We start from the raw sequence: 11,424 nt of genomic DNA, 5'->3' as shown, positions 1-11,424 counted from the left end.
AATAAATATTAGAAGCGGTGTATATATATATTTCTTATATATAGCATTATTAAAAATATATGTAACAGTAATACAAAAATTGTATCTGAAGTTCAATAAAGGCTAATAATCTAAAATAAATCGCATTATATTACAAAAACAATGCAAACTGATTCTTTAACCTCCCCCCCCCCCCCCCCCCCCCCAGTTGTTGTCTAATTTAGATAAATTAACCACACTGTTATGTGTGTCATCCACGACAACTTCTTTTTTTTTTTAGATACATTGGATATAAACCCATATCTCATTTTCAAGTCTTATACAATAAGTATGAAGTTAGTTTTTGTCAGCTATTTGAAAATATTGACATACAAGGCCTAATACATTAGATTTAATGTGAAAAGTTTGCTGTTGGCAAAACTGTGTATAATATGTTGTATATATTAAAAAAACACAATTGAAAACCCAATTGTGATAAAAACTCTTACATTTACATAAGAATTTACACTGATTTAAAAATTAAGACTAGGTTAATGTAAGGTCTGTATTTTATAGGTCAGGGTTAGGTTATGCTGTAAAATCTATTATCATGAGCTTTACATTCAGAGGTCTAGAAATGTAGTGCGAGTTAAGATACTTTAGGGGGTGCCATGAAATCAGGCTTTTGCTTTTGTTTTTTGTTTTCATCAAAGAACTTCAACCGGACACTCGGACCTATTTTTCCCAACAGTTTTCTTTTATTTATTCATTATTTTTATTTTGTCTTGGGATACTTTTTCCCATTTGGCCAAAGTAATTCTATGATTATACTTCTCATAATAAACAAAGTCTGCATCAAAGATGGTTCAAAAGTAAGATAAGCATACAGACATCTTGGACATATTCTGTTTTAGACAATAGCAGTCAAAAGAACAAAGACAGCAACAACAGACATAACTGCATCGCTGAGGAAGTCCCAGCTGTGCATATTGTGCAACATTCCTTTCCCCTACCTCCTAAGCTCTTATCTACTTCCAGTATATCCTCATGGAACAATCAGAGCAATATACATTATATAACTGATTTAGATTTAGAAGACACAGACTTATGAAGAACGTAATATCATGAAAATGATTCTACCATTCGTGTCTTACGGTATGAATTCAAAGTATTTTTCACAGTATTTTCAATGCACACAAGTAGGGATATATCTTAAACAGACGACAGTACAAAGGTCAGTGTTCATCATCCCCGGTGCAGCTGTTCTGTCAGGTAATTGCCTGTTAAATTGAAAGGAAGATGTGTATCAGACACAAATTAGGTAAATCTTTAATTTAAGGTTTGCCATTAGCCCAGTTTGACATTACTGATTAAACTCTAACAAGATGAGAGTCAGTAAATATAATCTTTTTACTGTGCTCCTGCTGCAACACCCAAAGTAAGCTCCATATGCAGTAGTGCAGAGAAACACATCTCTTTAGTTACATGATTTTTTAGTGAAAAAAAAAAAAAAGCATAGTTTTGACCTATTAAACAATGGTTTATGGATCCTTAATTCTTCCGCTGTGCCACTCTGTGCGATTTAGCAGCACTTTGGTGCTGTGCTTTACCACAGAACTGCACTGTTTTACAGTCTTCTCACACAGAAAAAACATTCTTACATAATGTCTAACCTTTGTTTCATGCTGGCAAAGGAGGTGGAAGTGGTTAGAGAGAGGGGCTCAGAAGAGGAAAGAAAGTTCAAACAGTTAGAAGTGACAAGTGTACTGCGGTCAAGGTATTATGCAAAACTAATCATGTCTGTATGTATTGAGGAATGTATTGATGAGGTGACTTCACTCAAGTTTGATTGTTTCAGATTAACCATTGGAAAATATTTAAAGATGGAAACCTTCCAATGTTGAACAGGCTCCATTTTCTTAGAGAACCAAACTAGGTCACAGATTGTCATTTAGAAAGATGAAAATACAAAAAGAAGAGTGCATGAATTGATATTGTACAGACAGAAACAAATGCAGGGAGACAAACTGTCATGACAATGTTCCATCAGCAATGCAAAGAGTATGTGATTTCAGATGTCATATATGTGAGTTATTATATACACATAATACGGAAATGTTATCAGTGGTACATAATATCAAGAATTTTACAATATGACTCAAAGTCCAAGTGCACTCAGTATGACTGTATTTAGTGTTGTGTGGACTTACAAAATGCCTTACCGTAGTTTTTATCAGCATTTTATCCTCAAGTCATCAGAGCAACACCAGTTTTTGTTCTTTTCCTGATTACTTATTCACAGACCTTGTAAAATGCAATCTAAACCTTTTTTTTTAAACTTGACACCTCATTCGGGTATGTGCTCAAAATTGTTTCAAAGCTGAGCAAATCAGTGTGTGAACACCTGAGCATTATGCCTTATTTAAGATGAAATGAAAGCGCCACCTCCCTGAAGTCTCTGAGCCAGAAACAATGAGATGAAAGCACGAATCTTCAGCAAGACTGGTCTGAACTGGTCTGGGTCTGCTTTCTGCTCTACGGATTTTTTTTCTTTTTGTCAAGCACATGCCGTCTTGCAAAATAAACTCTCTCACAGGGGCTCAGACGTGGATTTATAGTACGCCTGAGTTATGTGTGGGAGTTTGTGTGCGTTCATGTGACTGGATCTCTTCCAGATCTTTAAAATGTGCATCTGAGACTAAGCATATGTTTTCTGTGGATCTAAACTTGAAATACTTAATTAATACATTATAGTTTTACTACTTTTCACTACTTTTAAGTTATTAAATTGCTACACTTGTCCTCCACTTTGATCCGAAGGTGATATACCCACATCTGCCTTTAAAACACTAATATGCTTCATTATGTTTTATGTGTAATCGTCAAGTTTGGTTAAAAATTGTAAAATGGCTACATTTACTAAGATGTAAACCCTGCATACCTACCTTGCCAAACTGTAACCTTAAATTTAGCCTCAAACATTGTAAGGAGGTTGGTGAGGTTAGAGAGGAGCTTCACACCAGAGTGCTATGCAAGACAAGCAAGTCTGTCTGGCTGCAGATATCAAACAAGTCATTACTTGATACTAGACGGGCAAAGTAGAAAAAATCTATTTAGCAATTTCTCCAATGCTGATACAGTTCTCTGTTTTCTTTTACACATCAGACCAACTGGAACATGTTGACACAGCAATATTTTTCTGTAACTGCAGCAGTTCGGTCTGTGAAATTATTGTGACTCTGAGCCACCAGTAGAGTGGAATGTACAGAAATACCAGCGTGTTCTCATCTTTCCTCAAAAAAAACAGGAAAATTAAAGATGTGTTTCGCCCTCCATTTCTTTATTAGTATCTGGCTTTGAGAATGATTTAATGTTTCCTACTTTCCAGCAAAATGCTAAAAGACACTACAGGGTCTGTACAGACAAAGTATCAGAACACAGAAAAGGTCAGATGGTGAATTATTTAACCATTTTCCACTTTGAACTTATCTCTATTGTGGATAAATTTGCTACCAAGTCCAGAACAATTGATTGGGCTTCAAACAGTGAAAAATACTGCTTGTGTGTTTTATAGTTTGTCCTATTTGTGAGAACTGGTTGTAACCGCCATGCAGGCTCTGCAGGAGTGAGACACCACAAGGGGGGAGACACATATAGAGTTGCTATTGCTCGGGGTTATGTTTCCATTAATGTATGCAGCTGTGCCCCATGCTTTCATTCCTATATTTGCATCACCCTCAGTTCATAAACATGTTTACATATTCTTTCTCCTTCCTGGCTTGCTGTTTGCCCTTTCCCCTCATTTCTCTGACTCCTCCCCTCCTCTCATCCTCTTCCTCATTTGATATTTTTCACAAATATCTGGCTGTTCAATCCAAGTGCAGGAAAATGAAGGAAGATAGAGAACGAATGATAAAAAGTAGAGTAACACTGAGTCGCTGTTCTATTTTTTCTAGTGGCAATTATCCAAAGAGCAGCAGCACACATCGTCACTGGAGTCAGCAGCTCAGTTACAACCCGAGGCTGCACACAAGTGATCAACAGGCTTAGACAAAAAAAGCAAGAGAAAAAAAGACAACCAGATGGTGCTTTAGGGTTCGCGTACAGTAAAGAGATAGATTTTGACATGGTGTCTTTGTGTTAACGATACCACATGTACAACTTCCAAATCCGATCAGCCGGTATCATTAGCTAAGTTACGAACTTTAAATCTCTGAAATAGTGACATCAGTGAAGGCACTCTTTAAAGCCTTGCACAGTAGCCAAGGTCATTCAAGATTGCAGTGTCACACATTCAAAAAGAGTTACACAGCAGGAATTGAGCCTGTCTGGTTGAAATTTAGCCAAAACCCAAATATAGACAGACCCATAAAATATAAATAGATATTAATGTGAATGTGTTGCAGCTGTGACCTAAAAACTGGACAACAGATACAGATTTTTGTTAGGTAAGAACTAAAAGTTTGCTAAGTGGACATATCATCACTGTAACCACACAGTGACTGATAGAAATTATATAGTAAAGAGGTCTGAATAATTATGAAGAATAGTGTGAATCTGGATTAAACTGGATTGTTCTTAAAGTTGTTTTTTTTAAAATCTTAAATAGAAGTTGAACAAAAACATCTAAACAGTGAGTACTTGTGCAGAGTACAGAGTGTGAGTGGAAAGTAGTTAAGCGTGTTCCTGCATAACAATGTTGACATGTCTTGACGTTTTAGAGAAAAAAGAGAGGAAACATTTCACAGATGCAGTACAAAACAAAATTAACTATCAATGCGGGGAAGTCATAGGAAACAAGATAGTGCTGAAATGGAGGAGCAGCTATAACATTTGTACCATTCAGCTTTTAATCATTAAAGGCATCAACCATTGTCTTCTCATCTCCTCTTATCAAATACTCTGCAAGACAGTAAATGCAACCAGTAGTCATCATGTAAATCAATACATTGTCCTTGATTTAAGACTAATTACATTTTTTTTAAAAACATCTCCTCACATTAAAATATTTTAAACAGACCTGACAAATTCCTGTTTCAAAGTCTTCAGGATAACTTTGAAACAGTGAACTGCAAAGTAGAGAAGCAGTGAATTGTTTGTATGAAAATAATATTCGTCACTGTTTTTCATATTGGATCACAGTTTCTCTGTAATTTAAGACAAAGTTTGCATTACTCCATTACAGATTCATACATTCTGTCATAAAAAAAAAAAAATCTTGTCAATGCTACAATGATCTGTTACATGAAAATAAAACTGCGATACAAAATACCAACCAGATGTTTTTAAGTGGGAAAGAACTTATTTTTAAACCCTTAGAACAGTGCGATGCTGATCTTTTGTTTATTCTTGTCAAAAGAAAAACAGTTCAGTTCAGGTCTAGTTATAAGCATGTGTTATGTCCAGATATCCACTGAATGTTAATTACCAGTTAATCAAACAAAAGTTGAGCAAAAGAAGTTTGCATAGAGGAAGGTGATGAGTAGGTTATCGGTTAAATGACATCAGTGAGGAACAAAGATGATGTTTCTGTATAATTTATACGCCTAAGTGATTTGATTTACAAATTAAACCAATTTAATCGTTTACAATAAGTCATTTCAGCACGTGTTAGTAAGCTATTTTTACCTAATTATATAAAGTTTTGGCTCAGGCTAAATACTTTGTTCTGTACATTTTGTTCCTTACCACTTCTTCTAATGTGAGGGCTTCAGAAAGAGCCCCATTACTGATTTTGAATTTCAACATATTCTGAGTATATACTCCTAAAAAAAAAGGGAGGGGTATTTTATTTTTAACAGTAATCTATGATATGATGTTTTGTTTGTTTGTTCATGTTTTCCAGGAAGAGAGAAAAGAAGAAAATGGAGAAGATCTGATTGGTCCTTTCCTTGTAGGCGGGGACACCGGTAAGCGATCTGATTGCTTATATGTTTGTAGGCGGGGACACCGGTAAGCTACAAATATACTCTCAGCGCCTTTTGGGGAGATTTGTACAGACAAACGGATATACAACTCACTGAAAGGCCATAAAATCGGACGGACTATATATCACATTTTGAAGGTAACACGGAATTAAGCTTTTAGATGATTATTATCACAGAATATAGTAATATTAGCTGAGAATTGTATTATAAAGTAGCGTGGTGAAAGGGAAGCTTAGGAGCGACACGCACATGGTGACGTAGTGATTGTCTCGATTTCATCATCTTTAAGTAAGGTAGTATCCATGATATCAAGCTGTTATTTTTGTTTTTTGTTAGCTTTAGATACTTTTTCTAACTCGATTAACGCCAAAAAATCACGAATTTGTTTTTGGTTTCAGTGTATTGGTCAATGAAAATTTAATCCATTAGACCGGAAAAAGCCGGGTCAATTGTTAGACTTCCGGAAAAAATAAATGAATACATTTGTATTTCTATCTGTAAAATATTATTAGTAAATTTATTCATGGGTTGAAGCATGTTTCAAGGTAAAACAATTTTATTATCGTAAAAAAATACAATACTTTACATCGAAGTTGAGTTTTTTTCGGGCTATTATTGTGAAGGTTAGCATGTGTTTCCGGTGAATTTGTGAAGCCGGTGTTTCATCAGCTAAAAACACGAATGCAAGGTTGTTTTTTTTTGTTCGTTAAAGGCTGTTAAACCATCTTAAACCATATATCAGTTTTTCCAAACTAACTGGTTAGTGCCAATTGATAATTCAGACGTTTAATTTAATGTTATTTTTACAATACTTTTTTGTTAAGTAAAACTTAAAACAGACGTTTGTTAAATAAACACCTTGATCAACGGTCGCTTTCACCACCAAAACTTTTATGGAAATATATAAAGCACCGTGTAATTGTCAATAGTTCTACCTGCTTTATATCACCCTCTCAGACACAGCAAAATCTAACCCTTGTCTCCCATATGTCTCAATAAAAGTATCAGATTGGAGTATGAACAAAGACACTGAGATCGACATGGAAGAAGTGAAGCTCAACGAGCTGGATCTTGAGAAGCAGCCCATGACAGGTGATGGCCAGACTGCAGGTGGGGAGAAGAATGGCAGCGTCAAGCTGAAGGTCCCCGAGGACGAGGTCACATTCACTGGTCTGTCCAAAGAGGAATTGTTGAAAGTCGCTGGTACACCAGGGTAAGACTTAAATGCCATTTTACAAATACAAGGGCCTATATTTCTACGTTGACTACAATAAGTTTTAACTACAACCGTTCACTTTGTTTTTGCAGATGGGTGCGGACCCGCTGGGTGCTTCTTGTCCTGTTTTGGTTGGGCTGGGTCGGCATGCTGGCTGGAGCTATTGTAATCATAGTCCAGGCCCCTCGCTGCAAACCCATCCCTGATATGAAGTGGTGGAATGAAGGCCCTTTGTACCAGATCTCTGACCTTGATGCCTTCTCTGGAGGAATGAAAGGTAACTTTTATTTAGACTTAAATATGGCACATATCTTGTTTCATGTATGTGTGTGTGTATGTATGTTTGTATGTATGTATGTATGTATGTATATGTATATGTGTGTGTGTGTATATGTATATATGTATATATATATATATATATATATATATATATATATATATATATATATATATATATATATATATTAAAATGTAAGATTTTGAGATTACAGTGTTAAGTTTTTGGTCATGCTGCTGCACATGAAAAGTCTTGTGACAGTGTCTGAGACGGTCTTAGCTCAGCATGGCCTGTATCAGCTGGGTTGATACTAAATTGCTGACTGGGCTGGTATGGAGCAACTAAAGGCCAAAGGGACACAGAGATGTCTGAGTATTTTTTTTCACTTCTCTTTTAGGCCTCTGGTTCAGTTGAACAACTTTTGTTCCCCCCCCCCCTGTCTTTTTTTTTTTTCCTTTTTTTTTTTTTTTTTTCCTTTTTTTTTTCCCCCCCTTTCCCCCTCATTACATTGCAGCTGCTTCTTAAAAGATGGGTAGGAAGGACAGAATGTTCTGTCCCAAATCGAATTAGTAAGGGGCACTTGGGTTTCCAACAAGCTTTGGGAAGAACTCCAAAAACGACACGTGACTAAGTATTGTTCTCACATGAAGGGCCCCCTTGTGCTCAGACCTCACATGGCCAGTAGAGGGTGTGGTTGGTTTAATTTACACTTCAAGTTATTACTTTCTTGGCAAAAAAAGTAGTATTTGCTCTTTTATTTCCTCATTTTGTGCTTTGGTGTCACCTAAAGTTAACCCTCCACCATCCATTACCCCTCAGACATTGCTACATTTCACACATGAGCTTTAGGTTGTCTATGCCGAATGTGAAATTCACACTGACTCATTATTTCCTTCTCCTGTCTCTGTTCATTTGTTCTTTTTTAGGTGTTGAGGAAAAGTTGGATTATATTAATCAGCTGAAGGTCAAAGGTCTGGTGCTTGGTCCTGTTCACAGTGTTCAGGGTGACCAGCTGAGCACTCTGAATCTTCAGATGTTGAATCCAAACAAGGGATCAGAAGAGAACCTGTATGCTCTGCTGACAAAGGCCCACAAGAAGGGTAGGTTATCTGAAACATAAAATCAGTTTCTCTTCATAAATGTAGCCAATCCTGGTTTATTTATAATCTGCTGCACCATATGTGTTTTTAAATTTGCTGCACATTTTAAAGTGGTTAAGATTAATTTTTTTCCACTTCCATTTCTTTCAGGCATTTCTGTAATACTTGACCTGACTCCAAACTACTCAGGGTCTACTCCCTGGTTTGATAACCATGAAGAAGTAATGGAGAAACTCAAGGTACGACAGTTTACTTCACATTAATCAAAGTAATTGTTTAAATTTCTAATAACCATAGGTCATATTAGAGCTGTGTACTGACCCCTTTCATGCCCTGGATCTGTGTTAATTTAATCATCGTACTGCTGTGACTGAAATGCTCATGTCCTCTTTCAGAAAGCAGCAGAGTACTGGCTTAATTTTGGTGTTGATGGCATCAAGATACCGAACCTCTCTTTTGCCTCCAACTTGACTAATTGGTCTGAACTACGAGCAGTCGTCCAGGCAAACCGCACCAAGGAAAGCAAGCCAAGGTAAATCTGGTTGCCATTTTGTGATTATCTTTGGTTCACTGTAGCAGTCGGTACAGAAATGTACCGACGCTGGGGTGTTGTTTTTTTTTTGTTTTTTGTTGTTTTTTTTTCCCCTTGGGGTGGGGTGTTGGTACATCGGATATGTTTTTTTTTGGTTATTTTTTTTCTTTTTCCCCCAGCTAGAAGAACTTTGATTTGATATTTAGACTTTGGGGTTTCTTAAAGAGAACAAATTTTAAGCTGCAGAAAATTGTAGAACTTTTTTTTTTTTTAAGAGAAGCTATGAAAGCATCAGTAAAATTTGATAAACCAGGTTAGATTTCCTGCAGTAAATGTAAAGATCAAAGACATTCCTGTGGTCTTGAGTAGAGTCAGTGAGCGAAAAGGGACAAGCATGTTATATTTTTTTGGTCATGTTTAAACGCCACCTTGTGGAAGTTTGATGAATGAAAACAAGTTCAAGTGTTGAGTCAGAATTAAAACACATTTTCTAACCTAAACTTAAATTTCTCACCAGTTTTTAAATATGTGACCGCTGCCCCTCCTGTTCGCATCTTGCAAACTAAATTACTATATATTTTTTTTTTTTTTTTCCCCTCAGGTTGTTGATGGGTCTTGTTGAAGATATTTCAGCCTCTGCTGTCTCTCAGCTGATCAACTCTTCTGGTGCAGATCTTGTCCTGTCTGACCTGCTCAGCAAAAGTAATGGTAAGATGGAGTTACCGGTCTTTTTTGTATAATCACATTTTAGTGGCGTTTTAATGAAATAATATCTTCAATTACATTTTGCCACCCATAATCTTATTTAATACTTATTTATTATACTTTCTCATTCAGGCGAAGAGCACATCAGGGCAATGGACACCCTTCACTTTGACCAGAGAAATGTGAGCTGGTGTCTCAACACCGGTAAATGGAACGATTACTCCAAAAAGTCTCCAGAACTGATTAAACTTTACCAGCTTCTGCTGTTCACCATGCCTGGAACACCTGTGTTTACCTATGGAGATGAAATTGGCCTTCAGGCAGAGGTGAGCTATAAACTTGAGCATGTTAAAACATTTGGACAACTGAGCAGCTAGTGCACAAAGTAACTTTGCTCAATCCCCTTCCAGGGGGGTGAAAAAGCACCCATGATGGTTTGGGACATAGAGAAAGAGCCTTCCAAAGATGCTGTCGTCAACGAGGCTGCTGAGGTAAGTGACACAAATGAACAATGTGGTTTCGGAGTATTTGAGCAAACATTTCTCAGCTTTCAGGAGTTTTGCTAAAAAAAAATCTTGTATACTTGCAGGCTAATCGTACGCAGCACGTTGAAACGTGGAATTGGTTTAAAGCTCTCAGTGATCTGCGAGGAAAAGAGAGGTCCCTCCTTCATGGGGACTACTACCCCCTTTACTCCTCTCCTGCATCCCTCTCTTTCCTGCGCCTGTGGGACCAGAGTGAGAGATATATAACAGCCGTCAACTGGGGATCGCAACCCGAGACCCTAAAACTCACTCTGGCAGCTTCAGGCAAGTTGCAGTTGACATTTAAGCAAGATATGTTAGCAATTATTTGTGTTCTTCTGTAACAAAATTATTTTAATTCTTGCAGGAATAGAGCTGCCAGAGACGGCCAAGGTAAAACTATCAACAGATAAAAACCTTGAGGTCGAGTCCTCCATCAGCCTGAATGAAATCGAGCTTGGACCAGGGGAAGCGGTCCTCCTGCAGTTCCCTTTTACAGGCTGAAGATGGCGTCAGTACCATAAAAAAGCTTCCTGCTGATTTTAGATCTGTTTATTGGGGATGCTCAGTTCAGTCCTAAACTCTGAGGAGTAAGCTCATACTTTTTAAAAAAACAATTGGTTGCAGTGTTAACTGGGTTCATTTTTTTTATTAAATTTTTGTTTTAAGATGTAGTCCCCTCAAGTCTGCATTCATACGTCAAGGTATTTTGTGGTGGTTTTAATGTTGACTTTACAAAGTCTGAAGGTGTGAAGGGCATTCCTTCTTGAAGCATTCCTTTATCAGTCTTGGAAGTTTTTTTTTGTTTTGTTTGTTTTTTTTACAGATAGTGTTGGATCATTTATTTTGCTGTCCCTAAAATCCACACTGGAAAACCTATGACATGTTTGACTCAAGGTAAAAAATGAAAAGTGAGCTGAAAATGAATAAACCAGTCTGTACTGACTCTTGTGTATGCTTCATACTTTGTCAAAGACGCTGTTATAACAGTTGACTCTGTGTTTTAAGTGACAGATAATATCAGACAAGATCCTAACTGCTGTCGGTAAATACAGGTGTGTGAAACTATGTCACAGATGTTGAAGAAGCGCATCCCTAAGAGCCTAAGATTATGACGCATTAGTGGCAGGTTTCTCTACATTGTGTTACTTCTGATTTCTTGCTAAATGAAATGCACAACTAAAA

At 36.9% G+C, this 11,424-nt stretch overlaps 1 protein-coding gene across 1 annotated transcript; it reads left to right on the top strand.

Annotated features, from left to right (window-relative positions):
* The first annotated feature begins 5,927 nt into the window (after positions 1–5,927).
* On the top strand, positions 5,928–11,185 carry slc3a2a (solute carrier family 3 member 2a). Its single transcript, XM_079257723.1, has 11 exons — positions 5,928–6,022; positions 6,888–7,098; positions 7,194–7,378; positions 8,305–8,478; positions 8,629–8,717; positions 8,874–9,010; positions 9,612–9,718; positions 9,848–10,041; positions 10,126–10,206; positions 10,305–10,524; positions 10,607–11,185. Exons 2-11 carry the CDS (start codon positions 6,902–6,904, stop codon positions 10,741–10,743), a joined length of 1,521 nt encoding a protein of 506 aa, XP_079113849.1. The 5' UTR covers positions 5,928–6,022; positions 6,888–6,901; the 3' UTR covers positions 10,744–11,185.
* The last annotated feature ends 239 nt before the right edge of the window (positions 11,186–11,424 follow it).

This window comes from Telmatherina bonti, assembly GCF_933228915.1.
Source record: "Telmatherina bonti genome assembly, chromosome: 18".
Lineage (NCBI taxonomy): Eukaryota > Metazoa > Chordata > Actinopteri > Atheriniformes > Telmatherinidae > Telmatherina > Telmatherina bonti.
This window is presented reverse-complemented; position numbering and strand designations above follow the sequence as displayed.

Coding starts and splice junctions, on each gene's coding strand:
- slc3a2a (XM_079257723.1), top strand. CDS start 6,902: ATGAACAAAGACACTGAGATCGACATGGAAGAAGTGAAGCTCAACGAG. Junction 7,379..8,304: donor CTTCTCTGGAGGAATGAAAG/GTAACTTTTATT, acceptor GTTCTTTTTTAG/GTGTTGAGGAAAAGTTGGAT. Junction 9,719..9,847: donor CCTGCTCAGCAAAAGTAATG/GTAAGATGGAGT, acceptor TTTCTCATTCAG/GCGAAGAGCACATCAGGGCA.